The 26,336-nt window shown below is 36.9% G+C and overlaps 1 protein-coding gene across 1 annotated transcript in view; it reads left to right on the top strand.

Annotated features, from left to right (window-relative positions):
- The window catches only part of USH2A (usherin), a 387,004-nt gene that overhangs the window by 312,804 nt on the left and 47,864 nt on the right, over positions 1–26,336 (top strand). Inside the window, exons 56-61 of the mRNA XM_065058452.1 lie at positions 3,927–4,034; positions 4,548–4,731; positions 5,397–5,554; positions 12,639–12,797; positions 13,431–13,593; positions 19,583–19,937. Coding sequence (XP_064914524.1) covers positions 3,927–4,034; positions 4,548–4,731; positions 5,397–5,554; positions 12,639–12,797; positions 13,431–13,593; positions 19,583–19,937 — 1,127 coding nt within the window. The remainder of the gene's footprint in view (positions 1–3,926; positions 4,035–4,547; positions 4,732–5,396; positions 5,555–12,638; positions 12,798–13,430; positions 13,594–19,582; positions 19,938–26,336) is intronic.

Raw genomic sequence — 26,336 nt, 5'->3', positions numbered from 1 at the left:
ACAAAAACAATTACAACAAAAACAAACAAACAAACAAACATAAACAAGCCATACCAAAACCCACCACTGTTTCACAGCCTTTTGGCGAATGACGAATGCTGCCACAACAAAATAGACTCCTAAGTCTAATAAATAAATAAACAGGTAAAATAATAAAGCAAAAACAAAAAGGGAGAAGTATCCTCTAGTGAACAATCAAGCAGAGAAATTGGGAAAGCGAAATGCTGTTTATGTTTCAAGATTATCTTACTTGTTATTTTCATTATTAATTACATACATAGATTTGCACAGAGCTTTCCAAAGTGTACCTAAGACGATGTGTTTAATGTAAAGCTTTAATAATCTAGATAAAAATCTGCAGTGACTGCTCCATGTATGACTAGAGGTTTCAGATACCAGCATTTCACTAATAAATTTAGTGAAACCATGTGCTCTTTTTTTAATGCCCATTTTTCTCTTTAAAGTGTAGTTGAAAATGAGTATTGCTTTATTATGCATGTTTCCTTTAAAAGTGAACATGACTCCCTTTAGGGGAATTCAAGTAATTTGTTGCCACAGTAATCTTTCCTATCCTGAAATGTTAAATACTTGGCTTTCCTCCATGCCTTTGCCTCTCCCTAGTCTGCAACTGTCATTTTCTCCCTTCTTACTTTTTTACGGCATGTTCAGATGATTTTTCTTCTCCTCTGGTTCATGATTAGGTTACAGCCAGGGCTGTCCCTCCGAGTCATCTCTTTATTTTCTCTCCTTCATGTCTTGTTCAATTTGTAAGCAGCCTGCCTATCTTCCATTCAGTATTTTACCTTTCTACATAATTGTTGCTTATTCTTCCTCTCCATTTGTTTGTAATATATTTTAATTAAAATATCTCCATAATGGCTATAAGCAAGGATTTGTTTATAAACAAAGATCTTGCACAGACTTTTTTCTTGTCACAGAATCAAATTGTTCTTGATGTAATTACAATTAGGTATATGAGTTACATCAAATGTTATTAAGGTCATGAAGCCAAGCACTTAAAAATTGACCTGTATAATACTTCTCAATTGACCTGTGTAATCCTAATTCAGCCTCTCTCACACAGGCAATCTGCATTACATAGTAGCACATCCTTTATACATAGGATTACTGCCTCATTCAATCCACAAGCTGTGTCTCTTCTGGGGTGGAATGCAAATAAATAAGTAAATACTCCTTTTACGTAGGACTGCTGCCTCAGCGTTTGCTGTTCCGTAGATTTATTCCTTCTGGCAATCTCGGTGTAGAGGGGCCTAATTCTGTATCTGCCCAAAGCTAAATTTCCTTTCTGTTTGGCAGAAGTCAGGGAGGTGCAAGCCCAAGGTTTGTGTGAATGTGGAGCACAGTAAGGCACGCAAACAGCGATGATGCCAGCCCAGAGGAATAGAATGTGGATTGCTGATGGACTGGTGGCACTGGCTGCCAGAAGGAAGAATGGAGAGGGTCAGTGTCCTGGGCAGATGGCCAAGTGGCAGCACACAGGGCCTCCCTGCTGCTGCAGCGTGCCCCCACATCAGCTCTGCCGAGCTGCTGCCAGCCTCACCTGGGGCCTTCCCCCAGCCCTGCCCCAGGAACCAGCACCCCATTTCAGCCCAGCCTTCTGCCCGCCAGCCCTGCCCATAGCTGTGCTGCCCTCCAGCCCTGCCCTGCCCTGCCCCACCATGGGCCACACCAAGACCGGGCCACCCACGGCTCCATGTCCCAGGGAGGTGACTGGGCTGGGGCTATGCCCAGCCCGCCCCACTCCACAGATAGTGCAGTGGGACAGACCCTGGCAGGTCTCTTAAATCCTGTGAGATGCTGGATTAAATAGTTCCAGTGAGCGAACTGTGGGATGCCCCAGAGGGGAGACGGCTTCTGTCCTGGCTCTGCAGGGCGTTCATTTCTGTTCAGGCTATGGTACCAAGGAAGACATGTTTCATGCTTTCAAGCTTTCACAGCTTGTCACAACTACATCATCTTTATTTTTCAGACATCCTGCCTGAGACCTGGGGCCTGAATTGCTAATTCCTGAGCTCTCTGAGCTGCAGCTGAAGGCACCAGGGGTTGCACTCGAATGTATGAAGTTTTGCATAACACCAAGTCCTCTGACAGCCAGGTCTCAGACATCCCAAACGGCTTGCTGTCAGGTCCAGGGAGGTTTCAGTTTCTCTGCCTCTTTGTGTCTGCATCTTGTTTCTGAGCGAGAGAATTCTTTTTCTTCTTTTTTTCCTTTTAATTCTTCTGTTATTGCAACAAGCCACTTGCAATGCTCAGCTGGTTGGTGTTAGTAAAGCAACTATATGCACTAGGGGTGGACACTACCAAAAATTTTCAACTTACATACAGGCCAGAGACCACATGCTGGAGGGAATTTTTGATGGGACTGTGACACAGACCCTGTGTGCAAAAGGGATCAATTTGTATCATAGAGTGTCCTAATGCTGAGGTTTTCTAGTTTATGAGTGTTCAGTTTTGCACTCTTAATATTTTCTCAGACTTTTTTGTTATACATATAATTTGCTTCTAATAATTCTTCTCATTGTATTCATGAACAGGAACTTTTTAAAAATGTGTTATGAGGTGTTAACAAGTAGGTCCTTGAAAAAATGCAAGAGAGAGGTTTCCAGTGTCTGTGAGTGATAATATCATTTTTAATATCAACTTCGAGACATACCCAGAAGAATAGTTTGGCAAAGACCTTGTAACCTGGGCTGGAGCATGCCCCGTGAAGCATCTGATCAAACGGTTAAAGCTGAACTCTGAGATGTTCAAGACAGGCTCACAGTGGTCTGCATGTTTAATGATTTAGCTGCAAGAGGCCTTTAATGGGTGTGCAGAAATGGCTATTTTGACAGCTTAGTATCTTAGCCAAATTTCAAGTACAATTTTATGAGGAGTCCTAAAGTCAAATTCTTAAGCTGCAGGTAACTTGATGTCAAATCCAAAGGCATTGACACACAGCACAAGGATGTTTGAAAATTTCCAAGGAAAGGTCAAAGCAATATATTCTCTTTTAGTCTTATTCAAGGATGTCCAGCATAGAAGATCCAAACTGAAAAAACAGTTTTTTAAAAAATACAGGTAACTAAAATTAATATCTTGTAATGGAGAGGCCCTGGCTGACAGTCTTGTTTCTAACTGATTTATAGCATTTATGGTAAAATCTTGTAAAAAATAGGGGAAAAAATTGAACAAATGTAAGTTGGGAAGGGAGCAAGAACAGACTGTCTTTTGACTTGTTTACAAGATAGTAGAAGATTTCATGTTCAAGTAAGAGAGTATTTTATTATCTTTTCTTATTGTTGCCAATATATTTATAATACATTTTCGAAACATTACGGGCTCTTCAGCTTTCAAGTCCAAAACTCTAAGCAATTACACTTTCAGGTGCTTATCAACTGGAAACCTTTTCATTTCTATGGCCATTAACAATGACGGAGATTATGTCTGTGCCAAGTATGTTTAGATGCCTTCCAGTTAATTTTTAACAATTTTATACAGGCAGAAGTATAGGTTAAAAAACCCCATGAAACACACCTCAGAGACTGGCTAAATTTTCAGATGGTAATCTCTGTAGAGATCTGGACTGTTGTATCTGCATGGCAAGTGCCACCAAAGTTAGTTGATTTGAAGCTAATTCAGATATGTCTATAGGAAGGACATCCGTAGATCTATTGCAGCATAGGCACACATTCAACATGAATTGTTTTGTTAGGTCTTTTAAGCTACTAGAGGACACATATCTAAATTAGCAATAATTCACCATTTCAGTATTATTCAGATGTAAAATTAGAATGGCTCATGCTTTTTTGTTTGCCAAAAATACTAAAAGTTAACTTGAAGTCCAGTAACTTTCTATGTAGTGATACAATTCTTGAAATGTCAGATGTCAACATCTCAGTCTAACCTCTCTTTGTTCTTTCCAGGTCTGCAGCCGTACACTAACTACAGCTTTATCCTTACTGCCTGCACATCTGCCGGGTGTGCTTATAGCCAGCCATTTTCAGGTCAAACTTTACAAGCGGCTCCTCATGGTAAGGGAAGAAGGCATTCTTATAGAACTGCAAAGAAATGGTCATTATGGGCTTGTATTTTCTAAAGGTTTAACAAGGTGCAAAACCCCGCTATCATCCATCAAGTTATCATTTATAAATTTACACAAGAGAATTCATCTCAGAATATTTGTATCTTAAAACACTCTTTATACTGACTGCCTAGCATTGCATTTCTACTTTCTTTTTGTAACAATTTCCCCAAGTTAGAATTAGCAGATGCATATTTTTTATATGCATAGACAACTGGGAATATAAAGGCTGCAGCCTTTGGCCTTGTTCTCCATTAACCTATACCTTGTCTATTTGGTTGCATTTGATGTAGGATTAATACAGAAAGTGTGTTAAACGTTGTCATTGTCTCTGGCAATGTTTTATGTTTTTATCACGTTGCTGAAAGCAGCAGCATAAACTGTGAGGGAAAAAACAACAACAACAACAACAACACCTTTATATTTCTGGCATAAAATTAAAATAGTGTCATGATATTTTTAGGGGTATGGCCAAAACCTCATCACATCATAGTCAGCTCAACAAAAGTGGAAATCTACTGGACAGAACCAAAGAAACCCAATGGACTCATTACTCAGTACCGATTATTTCGTGATGGAGAAGAGATTTTCCTGGGTGGCCATACCGACCTGAATTTCACAGATGTTAACCTGCAGCCTAACAGTAGGTAAGACACATTAAAGAGCTCTGGTAACATGTGAAATATCTTCAAAATACATGTACATGTGTTTGTGAAATATACAAAATATAAGTTACTCTTTTAACAAAAGAAAAATCTCTTGCAATATTACTTGATTACTGAAAAATCGGTAGCCTTTATCAAAGGACTTGTCTGTTTTTACTTTTCTGAGAAAAGGTCATTATGATTCAAAGCGGGGAGGCCTTTTTTTTCATTGTTTGGTTTTTGCAGTCTCATTGGTTGTATTTTTCCTTCATGGAATATATCAGAAAAATTTAAGTCTTTATACAGCAGACAGGACTGCATATTCTTCATAGTGTTTCTATGCATATGGAACATACTGGCTTAAAAGTAGCAGCTGCTGATTTTTTAATAGAGACCGTTCTGAAATTGGCTTTGGCACCTTTTGAGTCAATACTTCTCTCTCTTATGTAAGCTAATGTGAATTTTAGTATTACAATTATTATTATAAGTAAATAGTTACTTTTCTCACATTAAGAAAACTTATAAGTGAAAATCTTCACTAATGCAGTATTTGTAATACTCTTTGTATAGCCTATTCACTTTAAATTGGTGAAAGTGGAAATGTTCTATTACTGATATGCCTAAAGCTTCTAACCGTAGTGTCTACTGATCTTTTTGTGTTTGCGCAGATATGTTTACCAGCTGGAAGCCAGCACATGGGGCGGCAGCAACACTAGTGATAAATATGTTATACAAACACCAGTAGGAACACCTGAGAAAATTCATGTCCCATATAATGTCACAGTAATTGATGCATATTCTATATTTCTAGCTTGGGACGTGCCAGGTAAAAATGTATTTATGTAGTACTTTGTAGCAAAATGAAAAGATGGAAAAATTAGTATATTTAGGCAGGCAGCTGAATCATTCTGATATTTTTATTCTTTGTGTTTGGTTTTAGTGTTTGCATGATTTAAATAACCAGTGTCTAAAGCTCCTGTTTCCTAGAGACATATTATTTTAATAATATTGACCTATGTACTTGACATAAGTATTGTGAGGATTAGCTGATCGAAAATCTGTATGTTAGTTTGATCTTATAAACTATTATTGAGTGCAAGTATTAAGGAAAAAACAAAACTAAACACAACACAACAACAACAAAACAATACAAAAATTACACTGAAAATAAGTTTTCCATACTGTTCAGACTAACCTGAGCTATCAACAGGGAAACCTGCCAACCTTTTGGGTTGATGATGTCTTGATAGCCATCCTGGCAATTAAAATGTCCATTTTTCCCTCAGGTAAGCAGTGCTGAGCTCCTTTAACAAAAGGTGTAAGAGTGTGACACAGAGATCCTGTGCTAGCTTTGACCCGATTGAGTAAATTTTATTTATCAGAGCACCGCAGTGTTATTTGGAGGCTGGGTCAGCAAAAGCCAAGAAATATTTTTCCTCTTGTCACTCTTCTGGCTGTCTTGGCCTGCTACAGAGGTAGACTAAGAAGGAATAATTGAATAATAGCATATTTTTGTATGAGAGACCGTGCTCTCTTTCATTAATATAGATCATAGCTTAAGCAATTGGTGTACTTTACTGATGTTATAAAAATTATATGCAGTAGTTATTGTGGGATGAGAGCATTGTAAATGAACAATTTTCTGTCTAGTGCAGTTCATCTCCAGCAAGGTGTTTCCCAGTTTCCAGATATTGTTTTTTTCAGTAGAAATTAGGTAATTTTTTTTAATAAACTTCAGATGCTTGCATCTTGCAATAATAACCATGTGTGTTTTATCAATGATCTCAGGAAAGTTTTTGATGTCTCCTCTTCCTAATTATTTAAGATGTTATTTCCTTGCATAGCAGTCACAGTAGAGTCAATTGTCATTAAAAATAAAGTCACCTAGAAAAAGTGGTTTGCCTTCAAGGCTGGGATTGCAAGTATTGTGGCAGTGCTTAGCAGTGTTCACCCTACCCATTTAAGCAATGATTAATAAATCTATAATACCCTCAGCTGTCAATCTTTTAGTTTTCAGAAGCACAAAATCCATTATAGAAATGCTATAATATATGAAAAAGATTAAAATCTTAAATTAAACTTTTCCCCCTGCTGCCTGAAAGGATTTAGAACCCAGCAGAAGGCAGATGAATTCCAATGGCATATAATCTACAGCTGGTTTTATTGGAAAGTGACTCATGCTGTATTATAGTTTCGATAATAAATATAATTTCAGGTACAAAATATTCAACAACATTTTACATAGATTTAAAACATATTAATACACTGGAATACTGTAGGCTTGTGAAGAGTGGGGTGTTTCCTAGAAAAGCTTGTCCTTGTTCCAGACCTTTTATTTTCCAGCTGTTCTAATTCCTGTTACAGTAGTTAACAAGCCTGCTAGGAGAACCAGGCTCTGAGTAGTACATTTGGTTATGTTGCAGTTAGGATTGTGCATATAAAGGTTCATGTATTCCTAAAACTACATAATCAGAGGGGTGAGGACGAGGCTGGACATCATGGCTCTGTGGAGGATTGCGGGTTGATGTGTTCACATGGCTGTATCAATTCTCCTCAGCCAGGGAGAGGCACATGTCCTTCTGCCCAGGTACTGGGATACAGCTTGAACACTTATCTCACTTTTGAGGATATTTGGTGACTGAGTCCCTTCTTCTCTGCCTTCTCATTTTGGGGCCAATTATTTAAGTTTTTAAGTATGGATAAGGGATTGTTTTTAATACACTACCTCTGTTGGGCAGACAGGAAAGCAAAACTTGCTCTTCCTCTTATTATAGCACCTCAGGGCCACTAGCTGTTCTTACAGAAATGGGAAGTACTAGCAGCAGAGAAATGTTACTATGTGCTACTGAAAGAAACCCTGGGTGACCCTTCATAATCCTGCTTTATGCTCATTCTGAGACCTTTGTGCTCCAACTGTTTTTCTTCCCAAGTGGAAGACTGTGAGGAGGTTTTGGTTGGAAGGTTCTGATCTTCTGTAATGGCATACATCCTATTAACAGGTCCTATGTATGCAGGTGTCTGGGGCCACATACAGCCTCATCTTGGTAGGATTAGCCTAAACAGTCTGCAACTTTTTATCCTTTTTTATGTCATTGTGTATGGAGTAACTTTTTTTTTTCTCTGATCTATTTTACTCTGTGTATGAACCCTTGTTTCACAATACACTACACTGAGATAATACAGGTTTCCCTCATAAACCCAGAGTGCAGTGTTTGTTATACGGATTGTCAGGCTTGGCAGTCACTCTTGGACAAGACAGTTGTTTTAATCTATATAGTCTCTGTGAAAAAAAAATAAAAGTGCTTTCATTAACCAAGTTTTGATGAGAGGGTAATTGGTCATAGTGTCTTCCTGTCTGTGGATATCAAGTATGCTTTGGCATTCTATCTTCTTCTCTGCTGTAACAAATTTGGATCAAGTAATCACCCACAGGATTAATTACGGGCATCATATTACACATACCTTCCTTTTGAATGGCTTTAATTATAACGTTTCAACATCTGTAATGTATCTAAATCTTATGACTTTATAGATATGCAGCATTTCTAAACTCCTGGCTTAGCTAAATAGCAAAGTGGCCAAGTAGCAGTTAAAGTGATGGATTCAGAAAAAATATTTGACACACCTCACTCACTATGGAAAATAGGACTTTATTTGCTGAAATAGGTATCCCATTATCTTGTGTTGCATTGCCTCAGTGCACAGACCTCAAAGGTACGGTACATTTCACTGATACACTACAGAAGGATATGTTACAGTTATTGTGGAACAACTATTAATGCCATGGATAGAAGCAGAAAAGCTGAATGGAAAAAACCCAACTACATAATTCTCCTAACGCATATCCATGAATGTTATTAGCAGGTCAGCAGGTAGCCATTCTGCATTTCAACTCATTGACAACCCTGCTAGTCCTCACTGGGGGCCTGATTCTTCTAGATGTCTTCAGCCACTGCTGGTGATAACCTGAAAGCTGAACATGCTCAAAAGAGGATCCTGTCCTCTGCTCCTAGGTTACTTGCTTCATATGTTAGTGATCATCTGGATGAAAATGTCTTCTTTCATCATGTTGTAACACTCTCTCTACCTCTGGGTTTGTTTGTCAATTAGAATGAAAATTGTGTAATATGTCCACATTTCTTATTTATTCTTCTTGGGATCAAATTTGGTATTTGAATTATATTTGTTTGTTTCTTAACTTCCCCAGCCAACATGGTTTCTCCTTTATGGTGTCCTAGTGTTACATTTCCTTTTTTTTTTTTTTTTTTTCTCATGTAAATTATTATTAGCTCCAAATCACTGTAGGACAAGGTTTGCAAGCTCAGCATCCAAAGTTCTGCATCTTTAAAGCAGTCAGCGTCTCCAGTTGTTACTGTCTTCAGAATGTTGTTGGAAATACATCATAGAACCAGAATTAGATATCTGGATATTTGAAGCTTAATTTAAATACCTAATCTCAGGAAGCCAAATAGATTGATTTATTTTGTGAAGTTAAATATTAAACTATAATTTTACTCTTACTTGTTTTAGAATAGAAGATATTACATTCTTATTTTAGTGTTTGTTTACTATAAGGGAAACTGTTCAACTATTTTACATCAGTTGTGATTGGGTTTAACTTATTAAACAATTTTTCAGAAGTTGACTTCAAACAGATTTTTGGTGATGAGTCTGTAAAATAGACTATGGCTCTTCCCCCCCAATTTTAAGCATCTTGTGCTGCAAATTCTATTTTTGAGCTACCCTACTTTTGAAATACACAGAGCCATCAAACCTAATTTGCAGAGTTTTGCACAGAATTGTCCATTAAATGTTATCCAAATATGCCCACAAAAAAACAAGGTTTAGTTTGATTGACTTGTCCCATTGCAAAATGTGCCATTGCTATGAAATGAAGTCTCAGAGAAAAAAAAGTGGAATAATTTAACTTTTTTATTTGTAAAGATAATCAGGGTTTTTCTGATTACATCTTAACTTCATAAATGTTAAATAACCTATCAGCATCTAGTTGTTGTAAATTATGAAAAAGAGTATTGCCGGGAATATTAACCAACTAAATCCTTGTTCTTTAGTGAACATGAAAATGTGTTATGGCAGGTTGTCATTGTGCTCATGGTAACTTTGACACCAAATAACAAAACTGCCATTTGCACTTAGGGTAAATTGGTTCACTTGTGCTTTTATGGTTCCTTTTATTCTGACATAAATTTATGAACTCTGGAACTAACCAAGTCGTGTGGTTTCCCAGCTGACTTTAACAAATATGCCCATTTCATTTCCTTCAGTCATCAAAGCACACAAGGTAGTAGTTTCAGACTGGCCACAGATGCTGAAGGCTACTCTGGAAGAAAAAGCTTTTTTTCCAAGTTCCTATGTTGTATGAGTATATATATTTTTATTTTCTGATTATAAAGTGATCCTTTGACCTTGGCATTTAATTAATTTTGTCAAATTGTAGAAAGATTTCCATTAGATATCGGAATTTTTCAGTATTTACAATCCTGTTCACTTCTTAAGAATATTTTTTTCTTCTGAGCATATTTATTATTGATATCATTCCTAATATATTGCAGCATTTGGAAGAATTTTAAGGTTTAGGGTTTTGGTTGTTTGGGTTTTTTTAGCATTTCTGCTGAGATATGGACAGAATGTTGGACATGGATAGGTCAATTATTTTTAAATAATTGTCCTTTACCACATATTGATGTCTAGATTCAGCTGGCCTTGTTTGTATTTAATCTTCCTTGGGAAATCAAGCATTCTGAACAGTTCCAATTTCAAAGGTTTCTGGTGAATTTTGCCTAGAATAAACGCCCTGATTAGATGCACAGAAGTGAATTATGTGTCGTTTGCATAAGGCAGGGAGTTTTTTCGGCTGAAATATCTGGTCTGTTGTCAGGACTGGAGAAGGGGACCTTAACTGTGAGATTTAAAAGAGGTTTCTATTTGATGCACTGTCTACCATTTCAAGCTCTTACTTTCAGATCTTCTCTTTTGTTCTTTACAGGCACACCAACTATAGGGGAAAAAAAAAAGTTAGTTTAGCTGTAATAATATATCTTTAATTACTGGTATAATTACACAATTCACACTCAAGTGCGCTGTTCCTGAGTATTTCATCCTCCATATATCACAGACAAAAAAATTTTCTTCATTGCAGAAGCCATCTACTTCAAGATCACCTCTCAGAGGTTTACTCTGTAACATGCTGCACAACTTTAAAAGTTGTATTTCTGTTATTCCATTCTTAATGATTAGACCTTGGCATTTTTCTTGAAACTTTTACACTGTAAAAAGGAAGATTCTACAATTGGATTTTTGCACTTTCTATATCATTCTCCCTTTACCTCTTCTAATGAGTAATATCAGCACCTTTTTTCTTCCTGTGAGCTGAGCAGTTGAATACGATTGAAGTCATGCCTCCACTTCAGGGCTGTTTTATCAGCTTTTTAGTGTAATGGCATTTCCTTTGTCTAGCATCTAGTGAGACAGCAACATCATATTTCTTTGGGATTTTTATGTCCTCTTCTGAGAATTGTAAAAGCTTGGTATTTGAAAGATTTTTCTGATCTTCCAAAGTACATCAGTTGTTCATAGTACCACAAAGAAACTTGAAATCTCTCTGATTTCTTGTAATTTTTTTGTTTAGTTAATTTGCATTTTCATTTACAAACTTAGCTTAAAAAAGTCCACCTGAAAGGTGCACTACAGTGGAAAAAATGCTATTTGTAGCTTCAGAGTAATAGCATCAATGTAGATACTTTATCAGAAAAGGACCAAGACCACAATTAGGAGAAATAATGGAGTTGTTTTCCAAAGTTAGGAAGGGAAGGATTCTCAGGATCTGGACACTTCTCAGAACTGCTCATAGGCATCTGGTTCTTGGTGCAATCACAAAGACATTTCCATGACATCTGAAATAGATATTATGTTGAAAGAGAAATGTACGCATTTCAGAAAGGTGCCTTGTCTTCTTTGCACTTTGTTCTTTCGTAAGATTGTGCCTTATGTGACTGCAGAGTAAAGGAAACACACTTAACAGATGCTCTTCTTTAATTATTCTCATGGTTTTATGAAATGGATGCTGTCTGCATAGAACAGTACATAGCCAACAAAAACATAAAATGCCTACAGCCCAGTTCCTAATTACAAAACTAAACCAAACCAACAAAAAAGTCCACCGAAACAAAAACACCACCACCAAAGAATAAAACAAGCAAACAAACCAAAGGAAAAAAAAAGAGAGAGAGAGAGAGAGAGAGAGAGAGATAAAATCCAGGAACCTTCTCAACAGAACTGGAAAATTAGGACTTGACAGCATGAGATGGGGAAAAGGTTTGAGCTAAAACAAAATAGTAAAAATTGAGGATTTTGTCTTCAACAAAAACTAAACAGTTTGTTTTTATATCAGTTGAAATAATATGTTTCTTGGTTCAATCTAGTGTATTGTACTTTACTGGTAAAGCAGGCTAAGAACCTACATTCAGCTACTGCTGCTGGGCTAAAAAGGGATAATTTGCTGAATGGTGGCAATTCACTTTTTTGATCATATGACTCTATATTCAAACAGCAGTTCTTGGTAACTGTTGTCCCTCCAAAATAAATAAAAGCTGCCTGGTTCGCAATCATAAGGTCACTCTTCCCAGAAGTAGCAATTGCAACAGAGGCATTGACTGAATTGAAGTTTGATTTGTAACTAACAACTGTAGTGTCTGTCTTCCAGTTGTGATCTGCAGATTAACCTGTTTCAGTTTATATTTAAATGGTTGTAGTTTCCAAAAGAGGCAGTAGGAAAAAACTCCAGAGGGGGTTTACATTTAAAATTGCATATGATGAATGCCTCTTTGAAGTTGTCCTGCACTGTTGTTACTATTTCAGATAATCACTGGTTCTTCTCTGTTTCACAACAGGGATATTCATTGTCAATGTGCCTTTGGAATACAACATCTTACTAAACGCAAGCAGTCCCACTCTACTGGTAAAGCCAGTAGGACGTGCACATTTTGCTTTTGTCGATGGCCTAGATCCCTACACCCTGTATGAGATAAGAATACAAGCATGCCAGAATGGTAAGATAATTTTAAAAGACTCGCCTCTGTGACTGGAAGGGAATAGAGATTTTCTGGATAGATTCAATTCAGTAAACCAGATAAAATCTTATTCCTACATTGGAGTCAAATGTTTACCTAGGAAAAAATAAAAAAAGGCCTAGCATTCAATGAAGCATTAAATATTTCTCCATATTAGATCATGAATATTTTAAATGGAGATTTTTAAAATGTATTTTAAGTAATATGTGTCATTATATTAAAAGCTCTTCAGAAATAGCTTAACAATTTTTGAATATGCACATATAGAACAAAATTAGTTCTGTAAATGTTCATCAACCAGAAGTGGTAATCATAAAGGCAGGAGAGAAGAGCCCAAGTATTACAAAATTCATTGACTTTAGTGGAAATTTTCAAAGTCCTGTTGAAATAAGTCTTTCTAAAATGACACTTTAGAACCAATTCTCTCCTCACCTGCTCTGGTGAAAATCAGGAACTATTCAATAATGGAGATGTAGTAGCTTAAATGAGTATTTAATAATGAAATGAGGCACCATTTCATCAGCAGCTTCTTTACTTGACATTCATTTGCTTTTACTGTATTTTTTGTTGAGAAGGAAGCTCTCATTACTAAGCAAACTTCTGGTTTTGTAGGTGGGTGTGGAGTGGGTGGTCAAACATATTCAAGAACTGCTGAAGCACCTCCTAGAGAACTGAGTCCACCTGTCGTTAAAGCAATGGGATCTGCACTCATTGAAGTGAAGTGGGCACCACCTAAGAAACCAAATGGCATCATTACTAACTACTTTATTCACAGGTAAATTATTTTATCGCCTCAGATCCTGAATCTCACTGAAGTGTTCATTTCCTTATTCCTTGATATACTAAGAGGTGAAAAAAATGTGTAGAAGTATATGGTAAAATGTACGTTAACTTTCAAACACTAAGGTAAGATGCTGATCTGGACAAGATGAGAATAAGATCTGAGACAAGAATCATCTTTCTGATCTACAAATGACAAAAAGCAGGTGAAAATACATTTTTAAATATTCAAAGGGACAGATAAAAATTTTAAGATAGATGCTCTCACAGTGTTTACCAAGATCACTAAGTACATTCTTCAGTCCTCTCCGATACATGGTTGAGAATTTTGGAATGGAAATAGGAGTAATTCATCATTTCCGGGGTTTTTAAAAGCAAAAAAAAGAGAAAGGTATCTAGGTTCCCAACACAGATCAGTTTTCCAAGGGAAATTATGTTCCTGTTTGTAAGTAATTTGGAGTGTGATTACAGAGCGTCTATTAATGTTCCTTGATATGTGTATTCAGTTGCTCTGTCTAGGTGGTTGACTGACACAGCCTCACCCCTTATGAGGAGCTTCATAACCTCTGCATGAGGATTCTTCTATATAGGTAACTGTGTTTAGGGAAGTATCAAAATAGCAGAGTGCTGGTGTCTGCTGTGCACATTGACCCTGTTTTAAAAGCTTGCTGAAGGGACCTTCTTGAATAGCTTCAGAAAGGCAGAGAATATAAAACTCAAGCCATGTAATGGAGGGGAATCTAAACTCTGAAGTTCCTGGTTTTCCCCACTCTAAATATGTGTGGCAAATATATGCTGGGCTGGACCTAGCTTCCCACAAAGAGTTTGGGGCATTTTATTGTATTAGAGCTGTGACTGAGAAGACAGGCAATCAAATTACCTTTTGGAATCAGTAGGGGTAATTAATATAAATTCACTTTTGCCTTAAACACATTAGTAGTCTCTAAAAATTCCTGCTCTCTTGAAGTATCCTTTTGTTTGCCTTTTTTTTTTAATTGGCTGATCAAAAAAAAAACCCAAGTCCCTCACCTGTATAAAGAGGAATAAAGTGTATGTTACAGCCCAAGACATATCTTCACTCTGTTGGTTTTGTAAATAAAGCTGATGATTACTCCAGCTATTCCATGGCAACCATAGAAAGGGAAAACAGGAAATATAATGCAGAAAGCCTGCTTCAGTGAAAAATACTGTAAATTGAATTTGACAGCATTTGATGGCATTTGATTATTCTAGTCACAGCCAAACAATGATATAAAGAGTAATATGAAACAGAATGTGTTACTGCCTAGCAGACTCAAAAGCAATAAACCTTCCTCCAATGTGACACAATCACTTCACAATCATAATTGTAGCCTGTTTGATACCTCTGAGTACAGCAGAAGGGCACTGACTGACATAGATACATTTTGTTTTTTATTTAAAGTGAAATGAAAATGGCGCACTGGGGCTCCAGATACAATCGTTATATTCACCTACATAGGCATGAATCACTTGGCAGTTATTTCAGCTGAAGTTTAAATGTGCTTAGACAACAACAATATCAAATCTTTCTCAGATAGCTGCAAAAAAATCAGAAATGGGATGTAAGCACATAGTTCTTTTTCATTTTGTAGCCACACATAGCCTTACATTGTTATAGCAGCAAGACTGCAGTATTTCTATGGGAGGTTATGGCATGTAATTTCTTCTTCATCATGTGCCTCTTCCTTACTGCATCACCACCAAAATAAATTCATTTAACGCAAAACCTGGCATGCTTGGGGAGCGAGTGTGTGTGCAGATTTTTGCATTAAAATGGCAGGGCTCGTTCTTTACTCTAGAATCATAAAACACTTGCAAGTTTGCAGCTCTTTTGTTAGAAAACAAAAAATTAAGATGTTAGTTTATGAGAAGAGAGATGGTGACATTTTATTTTTAATTCATATAGCAGTTTTAAACACAGATCTTAAGCTTTTAAACTTTTCTGGCAAGGAACACAACTTAGAAGAGATTGTGAATGAGAAAAGATCTGGTTCATGAGACAATCAAGCAATCTACTTCTCTTTCCATTCATCATTACATAACATCCCTGTGACAACCACAGAAATTGCTAGTCTGGAAAAATAATATTATGGAAATATTTCTTGCTGTATTTTAATAAGATATAGGTCACATCAGCTAATGGAACTGCTCTTTATTGACCACCAGCATGCACTGTGTAGGATGCACATAAGATGACTCTGAAAGAAATGTTGCTGGTAAAATTATAAGCATTTTTGTTCACATCTTGCTTAAGGGAGTGTCTGAATTTCTGTCAAAGTGTCTAAGTAAGTTCAGTAAGATCACACTGTTTAGTACACATATGTCAGATTGTAATGTAGCTCTCATTAGCTGAGCAGTCCTGATCGTGAAAATCTAGCAAAAAATTCAACAGGCAATTTAAGACAGAGGACATGTCTCAGTAGCTGTTGACTGTTATGACTTGCAGTGTAGAGGCTTCTAGACTGACTCTTTACAATTAATCTATTGCTTATCCTTATACCCTTAGCCATGAACTGCGCCAAAGACAGTTTCCAAGGAACTTGTATTAGTAGATGGCTTAATAAAAGAATTCTTATAGATGCATGTCATCGAGTATAAGATCTCCTGAAGGGATTTATTTATACCTGGAATTCATACAATACCTAATCTAAACTAGCATATTTCATGTGATAATCTCAGATTCCTTTTGTTCTCATTTTGACATCAAACCCTGTAAAAAATTTATATATATATATATATATATGTATATATATACACACACACAAGGTACTTTAGTGTATATATATATATATACAAGATACATTAGTGTATATACATATATATATACACACAAGGTACATTAGTATAGATTTGGCAAATCCAAATGGCAAGTGAGGCTGCTTTGTTTAACTGGATGTGAAACTGCAGAGGGACAGCACTGCCGATGTATTATTTCCCCACATTTGACGGTGCGATTCCCCAATTATTTGAATTTTACCCCAGAACTTCTCAGTGTTTCTAGAAATAAATCACTACTGCTCTGGTACGGAAAACAGCAGGCACTTCCAAAACATGTTTTTTTGTTGCCTGGTGAAAGGTAAACATGTGTAGAATAACTCTGAGTTGACCTGCAAGATCTCGGGGATTCACTGAGTCTCCTTCCACATAAGAAAGCCAAGGGGTGAGAGTTGCAGTTAGTGCTGCTGCAGTCGTCTGCATACAGCTCTATAGTTATCTGTCACAAAGAAGATTATATTCTCCTCTTCATGTCATCTGGCTCAGATTGGCAGTGGGGCAGGGAGAATTTGCCCTTATAAAAATAACTGTATCTGAGCATCTGTAACATGAATGTAAGCAGCAAATCAGACTATGCAGATTAAGAGACAGCTTCCTGCTCCTGGAAATGTTATTCTCCTTTGCAGCTCATTGTACATAAGAAACACTTCCAGTTAAATGAGCAGTTGAATCTTAAATCTTAAGACGATTGAAATGATTACAGACTGTTCAACCACTTCTGTTCAAAGTTTATTCATACATGAAGATATTCAGGTTTTTAGCACTACAGATGGAACCATTTACCTAACCATAAGTTTCATTCATTAAATATTCAGCAGTAATAAGATCTAAATACTTAACCAGACTACATTGTACAGCTTTGCTTGTGGGTGATCTTACACTCGGTGGCATATTTGATCTTTCAGAGTGAAAAAATTGTTTATCACGGAGTTTCAAAAATGTATAAAACATAAAATTGTGTATTTATTTAAATGTCAAAATGTTTGGTCAGAGAAGAAACATTAAATGTGACTTTACTGCACATAAACATAATCCCTTTTCATTTATCTACAGAGATTTTTTTTTTAGGCATATTTTTGAATGCACAGGGAAAAAAAACAAATTTTTAGGTGCAGGAGGAAGCCATAGTAGTGATTCACCTTTCAGAATTTTACATTAAGTCAGTGAAAGCATCTAAGGGAAAGTTCTGTGTAAGACTTGATTTGCCATTAGAGTAGAGCATGGGGACATGTATTAAAAATAGCTGATGTAATTTTGGGGTCAATGGGACATTTGGTACCCCAACTCTTCCAGACATATTTTTGCAAGAGAGAGAATTGCTAGGGAATCTTTCCTAACTATTCTACCTGCCATTCTTCACCCAGTTTTGCCAACCAGTTCTCGGTATCAACATATCTTATAATTTGCCTGTTTTACTACACTAGGCACATTGTAACTCAAAACTCTCTTTTTTTTGTTTGTTTAAATCACACTTTACCCTTTTCAAACTAAACTGTCCATACAGCCTGCTTATCTTAGAGTTTAGCAAAAATTCTTAACTTCACGTAAGAAAATAATGTATTCATGCATGCCTTATATAAGCATATACACGAAGGATGAATAAATAGGTGTGTACACACACGCATTCATTATATTCTTCATATTTGTATGTAAATACCTAAGTATATATTATTTCAAGCAGCTAAGAGTATCAGTTTTTAAAGATTGTTGCATATTGTATTTTTAAAGAAATTCCTGGGTGATCTAACAAGATAATATCCAACAGGATTCTGTGAAATACAGATTTTCTCTTGCCAAAGAAATGTTCTTCAGCTTCTGTGTGTGTGTAGTGATGATGACAACCAATAGTCACACAAACCAATTTTACTTCTGCAAATTTGCCCTACTTGCAATAAAAGTGACAGATAATGTAATTTGTTTTTTGTTGTTGGCATGGAGGGTGAAAGTGCTTTTACATTCTGCAAAGTCCAAGGTTCCTGTGAAGAGTAGAGGAAATACTTAAATTCATGTGCAGTACAGCACAACCATCATTGAGATTTATCACAGTGCTTAAACGTAACCAACTTAATTTCACACAAACATTTTTTATGCCAAGTGAAAGAATTGATTTGATAACTCTGTTTTGAAGATGGGTGCTTGCCTTATTACAACTGTTGTAAATTATATACTAGAAGGGGACACATTAGAAAGGGGTTGAGGATCATCTGTAATCTTCTCTTGATACTCAGAATATCACCAGGTCCAACACAAGCAGATCTGTAGTAGAAATGCTATACAAATGCATATATGTATATATATGTGTGTGCATGTATGTATGCATACAGATATATACACATATGTACAAAAAAATATACCCAGTGTGCCAAGAGCCTGTACAGTGAATTGTCTTCATATGTCTTCAGTTTGCATTTTTAAACAAAAAGAGCACAGGGAAAAATATGTAGTTCATTATAGAAAGTACCACTTGTGATATTTTACTCTGTTTTTTCTGGTGGAGCTGCAAATTCTGCTAAGTTTATGCACAAGGGATTACTTATTCCATTCACAAGAACAAATGGGATACTTATGGTGAGCAAATCAGTATTAAAAAGTGCACAGCTTTGGTTTTGAGGGCATGATAGAATATTTATCCCTTGTTCACTAGGTAATATTTTTCTGAAGTAAATTCATCATAATATGGTTTTCCATTAATGAAGGATGTTGAGGTGAGTACCTTCATAAATAGTTTGATTTTCAGAAATGTTGAAAACCTTCACACATATTGCAATTCAAGTCATTACTTGCAACTACATATGGATTTAAAATTTCATCTTCTAAATTCTGAAAGTCTCATATCTGATGTGTTCTATCCTAAAAGGGCAATATACTATTGTATTGCTACTCTGTTACTGTGGACTGTGACAGCACACTTGTTTGACATGTTTTAGAGTATTCTTCTAGATAAAGGAGAATAATTGAATGATTGCCTCAAAAATCTCTTCTTCACTACTCAGCACCTAACACAAGTTCAGGGAAATACATTTAAGATGCAAACACAGGTAGGCAGTTCCTTGTGTGTGTGTAATGCACAGAAATCAGTTATGTACTTTTCTGAGGTATAGGTTGAACTTAGAACTTCAGGATCTACTACCATCGGACTGTTCAAGTTACTTTCAATTTTGAACACACTGCCTTTGATTTCATTTCAGACGTCCTGTGGGCAGTCAAGAAGAGCTGCTTTTGTTCATCTGGGCTGAAGGAGCTTTGGAATTTATTGATGCGTCCGATGCTCTACAGCCTTTTACTCTGTACGAATATCGTGTCAGAGCTCAAAATGCTGTGGGGTCAGTGGACAGCCTGTGGGCTTCAACACAAACTCTGGAGGCTTCCCCATGGGGCATGGGAGCCCCTTCGGCACAAGCAACAAGTGCGTACTCTGTACAGTTGAACTGGACCCAGCCAGTCTCTCCTAATGGTGTTATATCTCTGTATCAAGTTGTTTATCAAGAAAAACACAACGATCCGACATTTAGCATCCCACCTGTTACAGCGCTAACCGTAACGGTAAGAACTGGACCACAAAAACAGTTTCAAGTTGTTTTTACTCTGCTTTGATCTCTGTGGTATTTTAAAATCTCATTTAACATTGATTGGAAAAGTGAGATTTCCATTTGCCAGTAATTTTTTTGGTTTAGATTTTGTGTTTGGCCCCAAAGCAGACTGAAACATTTCACATTAATATCTAGTTCCTGGTAGAGGCAACTAGATTACTCGAAAACATAGATGGGTCATGTGTGGAGGATTAAAGCACATGCATGTAACTTTGTCAGCCTGACTCTGAAAATGTTGTTGTGACCTTTTGTCTGACTGTCAAAATAGTTTCATAGGATACGCACAAAGAACAACAAAACCAGTCCTCTTTGTATATAATTCTAATTTTGTAATTTAGTTGGAATCACAAAGTTAATGAATTAATTAGTAATTACATAGTCCATATATGCAATGCATTTGCATGTTCCTGTCATAATTCATCAATAATAAAAGCAGATCTATTGTTGCTTTCCCTATATGTACTTATATTAGAATGTTACTTTGCACTGCTAACACATCTCTGCCTTCGAGGGCCTTTCCAAACATGAATGTCTGTAAATATTAAATTTCTAATCAGTATGTATATGCAGATGGATAGACTCAGGAAAGGGCAGGTTGTTTTGTGAACTGACTAACAATATGTAAATCAGTGGCTGAAATGGTTATGGTTTGGGCAGTTACCAGTGCTTGTCCAACCTGTATATTACATTCTAGTCTGTCTATAGAAAGACAGCTTATAGATAGTTTAACTGAACAGCTGTATAGTTGAATAGCTGCTGTATTTGCCTGTCTCCTGAAAATAAATTTTAGAAAATGTTTAAGGAGATTGTAATAAGGTTGGTTTTCCTCATCAGTGCCACCTCTATTTCATAAACCTAGAATTTTCCCTAAATGATTGTATGTTTGTATTGAATAACACCAGAAATCCTGTAACTTCTTAACGACCCCAATTATAAAGTATCTGTTTGACATTCAAATAGGATCCTAAAGAGCTTTCTCTGGAATACCCAATAGTAATGTTTAAGTAACTCCCTTAGAAAAAACGTGACATGACAAGGTGGGAGACATTTCCCACTCAGTAGTCTTGCTCTTGTGATCATATGGTTCCAAAACAGTTTTGTGTCTAGCTTCCTGGAAGCCTAAATGGATTAAGTCTGTAATACATTTTTTTCTGAAACAAAAAACAGGTCCTGAACTGAATGATAGGAATATATACTTTTGGCATCTGAAATAGTTACATTTGCAGTGCACAGTATGTTGGCTTTTAAAGTTATTGAACTTTAGTAGGATTTTGGTACTTTGCTCCCTTAACTTGTTTTAAAAATAACCACAATCATAATTGTGATGTGACACCTCAGATTTCAAAACCAGTGAAATGACAGGGCTTCTAATACTCTGCTTCAGCAGTATGCAGTGTGTAGCTGAGCATTGGAATTGACCTGGCTGGTCATGCATTGCAATGTCTTCTAAGCATGCCAACAACAACAGAAAATGTCCAAGATGGTTGTATTGTGGGTAATAAAACCTACCAAAATGGCCTTTTAAATAATGTTGCCACAGTGTGCTTCTTTAACAGCATCAGTTAAAAGCATTTTAAATTAACAAGCTATTATTTACTGAATTAGTATTTTCCTGGCTCCAAAATCCTTTATTTTCCCCAAACACTATCCTGAATCAAAATGACATTCAGGCAGCATATGTGTAGCTGTTCTACTAGTGTTGCAGCAAAGCTGACTTGCATATTTTTTTCTGCTGTCCTTTGTCATGAACATTTATCGATTATTATTTTTGCTACACTTTTTTATTTTTAAACATTATACTACCCTTTGGGGAGAAACTCTTCCATCAGTTGTACTCACTTTAAGCTGTTGCAACTACATTAACTCTATGGAGTTGTTGCTGATTTATACCAAGCAGTTGAGATCTGAATCCTGCCTCTTCTGAATATGGTGGAACAGCTAAAGCTTTGAATCAAAGTTATTGACATAAAGTGCATAGAGTCCTGTTATCAAACATATCTTCAGGAGGTCAGGTCAATTATCCCAGCAGGCAAAAACCTGGACATCAGCTTCTGAAGTTATAACCCCTTAAAAATAGAATTTTATTAAGAAATTGCTGGTATACCCTTAGCTGTAGCGTTGTGAACGAGACACTTTAATTAAAATGTAATTTTATTGAAGGAACTAGCATTCCAATGATTAAACTTCTGCCCCTTTAAAATATAGCTTTCAGGGGTACTAGGCTAAATCATTTAATCTCCTAAAGCATCTCTATTGGAGCTCCCTCGTGGGATATGCCATTAGTCATTCTCTCACACAAGCTTCCATGTTACAAGCAAGACTTAAAGTATTAAGCGAGCAATGAGTTCGGTCCTTTATTTAATCTGTTAGACTCCATTCTTATCCCATTAGATTATTCCAGAAAAAAAGCAGTCCTAGAATCACGGTAGCCAATCCCACCCTTGCTCTCGTTGGTTTCTCCCTGGTTGCCTGCCACAGGACATAGAGCTTGACCAAACTTAAAGTGGAAATACAATCCTTGTGACACTGCAGGATACAAATTAAGCTCTTGCTGATATCCCTGCAAACTGTTCTAATTTGACAGCTTCGTTTTCATCCATTTCCAGAGCCAAATGAAAAGCATCTTCTGGGTTTTCAAACCATTTGACATACTTATCCACTCTACCTTTCCAAAATGCAGCTATCCACTCCCCAGTTAAGGTGCATTAATCTATGTTTCAACTGATGTGTCAAAGGCTGTCCAGTACCTTAAAGTTATTGCTGACCCCTTGAAATTTTATGCTGCCTATGCAAATAAAAATGAGAACTCAGTGGAGAGCAGAAGCTGCTGCCACTCAAATGAAAGGAGAATCTCCCTGCACTGTTAGAAGCAAGTCAAGTGCATGTGAGCCACTCTGATGCTTCGCAGTTAGAGAGCAGTGTCACCCATTTCCCCAGCTTGTTTGGCCAGGAGTGTAGTGACAGGTGTTAGGTGACAGCAAGTTAAACTGACATTCTGATTTATTTGCAGAGCAAAGTCAAGTCAAGACTGGTTATCGCAGTACAAGTGTCTTCCGCAATGTCTTCTCAGTTAATTTTAACCTTCTCAAGCAAGAATGATATTTAGTGTCTTATTGACAGCGTTAACATGAGACAGATGTGTTTATAGAGGAATAGATTGACAGTAAGTTCTCATTTACAGAAATCTGCATAAAGTGACTGGATTGTCAAAGCAAGCTTCTCACTCTCGTGAACTTAGGGCTTAAGCTTGTGAACATAGGACCCAGAGCTGATTTCATTATAAAGCCAGTACCTGCCAAATGGCATCAAAACATCACAGCTCTTTAACTGTTGTATTCCAAACACGGCCCTGAGGTCAAACTGGGGGTAAGTTTGGACTTTTCCTTCGTGGATTTTTTGTGGGCATGTAATGCCGATACTCCCATGACAGTGGTGTCAAGTACTTGGTTGTTTATCATAAGCAGGAGATTTCAAAGTCAAGAATATGAGTGAAAAATGTAAGAATATATAGCTGTAGGAATGTGCTTGGAGAGGAAAAGTGTCCAGAGATGATATGAGGGTTATAAAGAAAAATTCGGCCTGCTATCGGCAGTGATCCCTGTTGTTACTGTGTAGAATCAAGGCCTCAGCATGTCAAATCTGCCTCAGCAGAGTGTAACTAAAAGTACAATGTGCTTGTTACAGGAGATAGGTATAAGCTTTATAGCCTTATTCCTGGGAAATCCTCCACCTGTGCCTACCTAGCAGCACAGGTCTACTCACAATGTGTTTTGCAGTATGAGGTTCTCAGGCCAAATTTATCCTACAAGGCTTTTTTGGCATAGCTATGTCAGCTCGGGGTGTAAAAAATTAACATGTCTCTTAGCTGATATCACTGCACCAGCAAAGTCTGTGGTTTGGATGCAGCCATTCTAACAGCTGAGAACACATGTTGGCTTACCTTACATTATTTGGGGAGATGGCATATAACTACACTGGCCAAGTTCCTCTTGGCAGATGCTTCATCTGTGGTAGGGAAATCTGTAGACATATTGCAGAATACCAATAATAATAGAGACTTCGGTAGGATGAGGCTTTGGTTTGCATGATTATGTTGTTATAATCAGACAGTAATTTGTATACCCAATATATAATAGGAGTAAAAATAATTTAAAAACATACTTGCTGCAAAACTGAATATAAAATAAATCATATCAGAAATAATCTTAAGTGGCCAATAGTACAGTATACACATGACTCCTATGCAGGATTTTACAGATATCTGGAATCTCGCATCCAGAGTCAGTTCCTTTCTATTCATCATATTCTGAAATACTTAATATATCCATGTGTGATCCTTTATTTCTCTTTCCTCATATAGACCAGTGAACATTTGGCAGCATTAGATATCCCTCGTATTTATTAACTTCCTCAAACATAACATTATTCAGTAATGCAGTATGCAGGTCTGTACACGATTATTTCCTTATAGAAGAAGAAATGAAGATAGTAGCCATGAGAATAAGAAAAAATATGCCAAAGAGAGGGACCAGTGAAACTTTTCTATACATGCCTGCTTCAAATGCCTGGGAAATGGACTGGACTCTAAGAAAACAAGATGAGACTAAATAGAGAAATCCCTGCACATGCCATAAATTCAGAAGATGTGCTACTTAGCAAAGAATGAAAGCTGTAAACGGCAGTGGAGGGCAAAAGTTAATTAGGCTACTGTGCTGCTGTTAGTGAGTGGAAAGTAGCCACAACCAGAAACAAGATGGCTGCTCAGCAGTGCCCTAATACAGCCAAAAGATCATATCCTTAACTCTGCAAGGGCTTATGGGTTAGGGGGAAATCATACACAGATGACTAATTTTTTTATGGTTCACAGCTGATCAAAGTGAAATTCAGCAGCTGTTCAGGACAAGTGACCACTCTAACGGCTGTAATATAACCTGCTAAATAGAGAGGGAATTGCATGAGAGCAAGAGGTTAGCTGTGATTATCGGCAGGTGAGTGCTTTATTGAAGTTGAAAGACCATTAACATTGATGGAGTAATTATTTCAACTTGAAAGTAATTACCTTGATGGGTGATAACTTCTCCAGTGTTCCCAGATTTGATTGGACCAAACAATAGTGAACTCTTGGAGCCTAGAAAAATATTACAACAATACTGCAATGTTTAAATTACTGAAACCACTCTTAGAGTATTTTAATTATGCCTAACAGTGAAAAGATTTTAACTTACAACAACTGGTGACCTCTCATGTATAGAGACATTTGCTTTCTAATTCCAATGAAATGACCCACACCTACTACGTGTGTGCTGTATGTGATGGGTTTGCAAATGAATCATTTGATTTAAATGCAGTTTTTAAGATTCAAAGCCTCGTTAACAGAGTTTCAGGAAGGGCTTGTACTGGAATTGCTGTAATTGTTTTATTTGCCAGGAAAGCCCAATGATATAAAATGCTTCCTATGTTTTGATCTCTAGACCTGTTAAGCTTACAGAGGATGAATACAGGATAAGTGCTTCTTCACATTGAAGGCTGCTTAAAAAAAAAAAGAAAAGAAAAAAAAAAGTGTGTGAGGCAATCTGTGTCTCACAGATTCTGTTGTTTCCATGCTGCTGCAAAATATGCTGGATTTGGCAGTACAGCTCTGTTTAAATAAGCATTTGGATTGACACTACAATGCCCCTCCAGAAACTGATTAAGTGCTTCAGTAAGCCCCACCTATCAAGACAGACATGTAGAATTGCCTAATTAGAGCAGAAAGGATGAAATGGATTGTTGCACAACTTTGATGATTTTGAAGTACTGTGGTAACAGAACTGGATGAGAAAGGTGAGAGAGAAAGAGAGGCTTCAGCTCTTCTATTTATACCAACCTTGCTGTTACCAAGGCCACTTCAGTGTCTTCTGGATGCTTTAAGCAGCCACAGAAAAAGAGCTTTAGACCCTGCTGGGACTCTGCCAAGAATGAAAGAATCCTTGCAAGTTCAGTTGCAGGGTAGCAGGGAAAGATTTAGCTGGTGTCTGTGAGGTCTTAATATGTTGTCAGAAAACTGGTGATTTGAATTAGTGAAGGTTAGAGCAAAGGAGTTTATTTCATTACGTTTTTTCCCTGAATATTTTCCTCCTAATTCAGTGTGCAATGTGAAGTTAACATAATTTAGCTCTTCGATAAATTTTTGGACTAGAAGTATAAACACTGATAGGGTTATGACTGACTATGCCTAATCCTACACTCTAGATTGACTAGACCAGAGTGCCTGGATCAATACGCAATTTTTTTCTAAAAATTCGTTAGTTACTTATTTGGAAATATCTGGTGTGTTTTATCCTTGAGTTCTCCTTGTGCAAGATCCGGTTTT

Source organism: Columba livia, chromosome 3 (assembly GCF_036013475.1).
Source record: "Columba livia isolate bColLiv1 breed racing homer chromosome 3, bColLiv1.pat.W.v2, whole genome shotgun sequence".
NCBI lineage: Eukaryota > Metazoa > Chordata > Aves > Columbiformes > Columbidae > Columba > Columba livia.
The sequence above is the reverse complement of the archived record's forward strand: the minus strand, read 5'-3'. Positions and strand labels throughout refer to the sequence as shown.